The 5000-nt window shown below is 30.5% G+C and overlaps 1 protein-coding gene across 1 annotated transcript in view; it reads right to left on the bottom strand.

The window, feature by feature from the left end:
* Positions 1-5000, bottom strand: part of LOC138862342 (vacuolar protein sorting-associated protein 35-like) — a 17474-nt gene that overhangs the window by 2233 nt on the left and 10241 nt on the right. The window contains exons 5-8 of the mRNA XM_070124070.1: positions 1247-1492; positions 993-1102; positions 658-826; positions 319-498 (exon numbers count right to left, since the gene is read on the bottom strand). Coding sequence (XP_069980171.1) covers positions 319-498; positions 658-826; positions 993-1102; positions 1247-1492 — 705 coding nt within the window. The remainder of the gene's footprint in view (positions 1-318; positions 499-657; positions 827-992; positions 1103-1246; positions 1493-5000) is intronic.

Genomic DNA, 5000 nt, shown 5'->3' with positions numbered 1-5000 from the left:
GAATAACTTTTTTGATTCCATATAGAGCATCAAAAAAGTATTTTATTCATGTGTTATTACCATTTTTACTATTATCATTATTGTTATTGATACATATATAGTGCACAAAGCTCTTAGAGGAAGACCAGACAGTGGACATTCAGTGGGCATTTAGGAAGGGGCTCTTGTATTATTTCCATTGGGCTTTCGACTTATTCCCATATAGGAGAGGACACCACAGCAAGCCTGACAATTTCCCTGACAGGATATTACACACAATGCCATAATTCCCTGGCATAAGCAAATTTCCACCCCATTGCCAATGGGTCAAGAACTTACCTGTGACATAAACTCGTAGGCAACAGTCTCATGGTTTTCAAAATCAATCTTGTCTATTGCCAGAGCACCTTGTAAGAACAATCGCAGTGGTAACTCTGCATACTCTGCCTTGACCAAAGCTGTGATTGTCTGGTGGCTGAACTGGAAGATTTTGTGCACCTTCTTGCCCCATTTATCATCCTAGGTAAAAGTAAAAATGTTGATTAATAAACCACAGAACTGAGTGGACACTTCAAAAGAATACAAGTTCACTGAAACCTTCAAAGAGGATGATAAATGCAGTCATAAAGCACTTGTTTTTACAGTATCAACACAAAAATTTAAAAACAAAGATCGTACCTCTTCTCTTTCAGCATAATACTTGAAAGCCAACTGATAAGCCTGGAACACTAGTGGAGGGAGTGTATACAGAACTCTCTTGTTACCACCAGCACCTAAATGTTTACGAGCAGTTGTCAAAATCAGATATTGCTGGTCACTGTTTGTGGACTTGAAAAGATGAAGAAATCTGTAAATAAAACAAATTGAGTTACAAATACTGTACAAGCCACCTTTAATCACCTTAGTGATAGAGCATTCCCTTATAAAGAAATAACAAAAATATGCATTGCCACAAATCAAACCTTTGTTTTGTAACATCACTCTAAGAACTTGTAAACAGATTATCTCCTTGCCTGGCTAATAACCCTTGCTCCTCAGCCAAATCTTCAGGGTCTGGGTCAACCAAAGGCTGATCAGACTGGTCACAGATCAAGGATGCAATCATGGAAAGTACTGCATCAACCTGAAATATATTCAATTTTTTAAATCTAAACTTTCAAAAATGCAAGTTTTGCCTTCACCATTATTAGTCTTCTGTGGTTAGGTTCATCATGACTATTCACATCTGTCAAGTATATTATGATCCAGTGAAATATGCATTTTGTACCTGCTCTTGGGTTGGTATGCAGGTCTCATTGTCCACTGCATTAGTCACAAGGTAGGTGCTCAAGATCTTGCGACCACTGTAATCTAGGAGGTTGAGTAAGGGGGTGTAGTACTGCAGCTGTAGCACTGTGAGGAGATTGTTATAGTTGTCAGCTGGCAGCCGCAGGAGTCGACTCAGTTCCTTCCCAAGTGCAGAGCCAGAGTGGATCCTGTTTTGGAAATCAAGGTTGAGAGGTATGTAATTCAACTAATCCTGAGTGAAACCACACCTCTACGAAGTTGTCATTACATATGGTTTTGTATATGGAGAAAGTACATAAAAAAAAAAGAACACAAAGTGAAAAATATATAAATAAGGACTTAAAATAAATAACAAACAATAAACAAACCAATAGAATATCTTATATTAATAATAGTGATCACAAGGACTAATCATGCCTTATGATAATCAAAAGACAGACCATGAATCAACATTGCAGTCAAAGTTAAAGAAGAGTGAGCATGGGTGGAGTCCTTGTATGTTTAAATAATGTGCATGCAATATGATGGAAGCACATGAGACAATATATAAATCCTCAAGTTATAAACAAGAATTTTCCTTCATTCTCTAACATAAAATCAGTCTTTATCATTCAATAGTCTGAAAAAGGTTTGCAGTCATGACAAATATCCATATTTGAAGTGCCACAAATGTTGGCAAACACACAAATAAGATAGAAATAAAATAACCAAAAATAATAGATTACTCCGAAAACTTATACATGCTCATAATTTGATGCCTGATTTGAATTCATGTGAATACAAACTGACCACTTAGCAATAATTTGGACAGTGAAAGATAAAAGGAAAGAGGGAAAAATTAACACAAAAACTTGATATCTTCAACAAGAACAGTATGCAACTGATATGGAATCTTACTGATAAAAGTATTTAATTAAACTACGACTGATATTTAAATCATCTGTATTTTATAATTAATCATTTTCTTCTCTTGGATGCAAAATTTCTTTCAGCCTGTAAAAAAAAATAAAAATGAAACTAGATATTGATAAGATGATGACAATGACAAATAGTACCATACGATGATGTAATATGATTAGTAATAATGATAAACCGGGGGTATGCTCTGCTTTTAAAGGGAAATTTTGATGGTGAAGATTATGATACAGGAAGACCTGCATCACTCTGATGATGCTGATGCTGGAATACCATGATTATAATGGGAATAAAAAGGTCGATGTTTCCCACATGAATACGAACAACGAAAAATAAGACACCAGTGATGATAAAAAAAATTTTTAAAAAAAAATAATTATAAGTAATGATGATGATAATCAGAATGATATCAATAATAAAAAAAACAACAATAACAATTTAAAAACAATAAAAAATAATGATAATAATAATAACAATAATAAAGATGATAATAACGACAGTGATAATTATAATAATATCTAACAAATAAATAAATGAAAGAAAAAGAAATAAACCATAATGAAATAAAAAAATAATAATAATAATAATAATAATAGCTATTATTTTCATTATCATCATTACCCTTATATAATATACTATCACATAATAAAAATGAACAAAAAGAAAAAATGACAGTGACAATAATAATAATGATAATAATAGCTATTATTTTAATTTTTATCATTATCATTTTTTATTATTATTATTATTATTATCATTATTAGTATTATTATTTTTTTATTATTATCATTATTAGTATTATTATTGATATTGTTATTATCATTATTTTTTCATCATATTATTATATATCATTATCATCATCATTATCATCATTATCATCATCAATCATCATTATTCCCCTCAACATCATTATTATCATTATCATCATTATTGCCATCATTATCATTTATTGCCATCTTTTAAATTTTTCCATCATTATTATTACATTATTCCCCCCCCTCATTTTTTTGCCATCACTATTATTGCCATCATTATTATTGCCATCATTACTATTATTACCATTATCATTATCATTATAATAATCAAAGTCATAACAATTATACAAGGGTGATGATTATGATGATGATGATGATGATGATGATGATGATGATGATGATGATGATGATGATGATGATGATGATGATGATGATGATGAGGGTGATGATGATGATGATGAGGATGATGATGATGATGATAATGATAATGATAAGATAATGATAATGAAAAGATAATGATAATGATCATGAAAATTTAAATGATGATGATGATGATGATAATAATGCTGATGATAATGATGATGATGAGGAGGAGGAGGAACAGGATGATGATGATGATGATGATGATGATGATGATGATGATGATGATGATGATGAAAAAGAAAAGATGATGATGATGATGATGATGATGATGATGATGATGATGATGATGATGATGATGATGATGATGATGATGATGATGATGATGATGATGATCAGAATCATAATAACATAACGATAACAATAACAATAATGATAATAATAATAATAATAACAATAACAATAAAAAAAAATAATAATAATAACAATAATAATGATGACAACAATGATGATGACAGTGATGATGACACATCAAATAATGACAATAATGATATATTTTATTCAAAATATTAACAATAATGATATATTCATATTTTTAAAATAATAAGAATAAACAGAGATAATAAGAACCATAACAATAATGATAATAAATCTAAAAATCATAATATCAGCAGTAAAATAACCCTCAACAATAAAACCAAAAAAAAAAAATAAAAATACTACTAATAATAAAAAAATGTGGAATTATAGTAGTATAATGATAACAACAATATCAAAAAAAATTTTCGGGAAATTCTCCCAAAAAAAAACTAGTTCTTACATTACTGAGAATTAAAAGCCCAAAAATTTTTTTAACACAACATAAAAATATCTAATGTTTTGTCTTTGTCAGTAGCTCATGGAAGAAATGGGAAAAGAAGAAAAAAAAAAGGGGTTACAAGAATCAAAGATTCCACAACATAAGACTAAAACAATCTAGGGGGGGCTAAAAGGGGGCGGGGAAAAGGGGTTTTAAATCGGGATGTATCCAACAAGTAAAATTTATATAGTAAAGAGGATACCAAAAGCAAATCTTTTAAGTCTGGGGACACGCCATTAGGTGGTAAAGAAAATTTTTATCTAGGCATTGCTCTTCTTAAACAGAATTATCTTCATTTACTATTTTATTTTACCAGGTCTGTTCTTAATTTTTTCAATTTTATGAAAATTTATTCTATACCTCTTTATCCAGATCAAAACAAAAGGCAGAGCAAGATACTAACATAGAAAAAAGGGACTGGGCTAGCAAGAGCAATCTTATCTAAACAATCAAAATGTACTCAGCATGGCACTATATCTTAAAGTTTAGAGGGGCACTACCTAAAGGAATACTGCATAATTTTTGAAAAACAGAATGAGTGAACGAGTCATGAACTAATTAGTGCCACTGATAAAAACCCCCTTTTAATGGTCTCAAGGCACTGCTTAACATGAGAGTTTTTGGCACCTTGAATAACTAGAATCAAATCAAGAAATTTTTTAGCAGTGATTAAATTTTGTTGAACAATCATATTCTATCCACAAGAATTTAAAGCAACACACTCAGCAATACTTATATACTTTCTGGTCATACACAATATCATCACCCAAGACATTCATGCATTCATATAAATTGTTTGAGTCTAACAATGGTACTTTGTCAGATTAAAGGGGTATCTACTGTTC

Source organism: Penaeus vannamei, chromosome 8 (assembly GCF_042767895.1).
Source record: "Penaeus vannamei isolate JL-2024 chromosome 8, ASM4276789v1, whole genome shotgun sequence".
Lineage (NCBI taxonomy): Eukaryota > Metazoa > Arthropoda > Malacostraca > Decapoda > Penaeidae > Penaeus > Penaeus vannamei.
The sequence above is the reverse complement of the archived record's forward strand: the minus strand, read 5'-3'. Positions and strand labels throughout refer to the sequence as shown.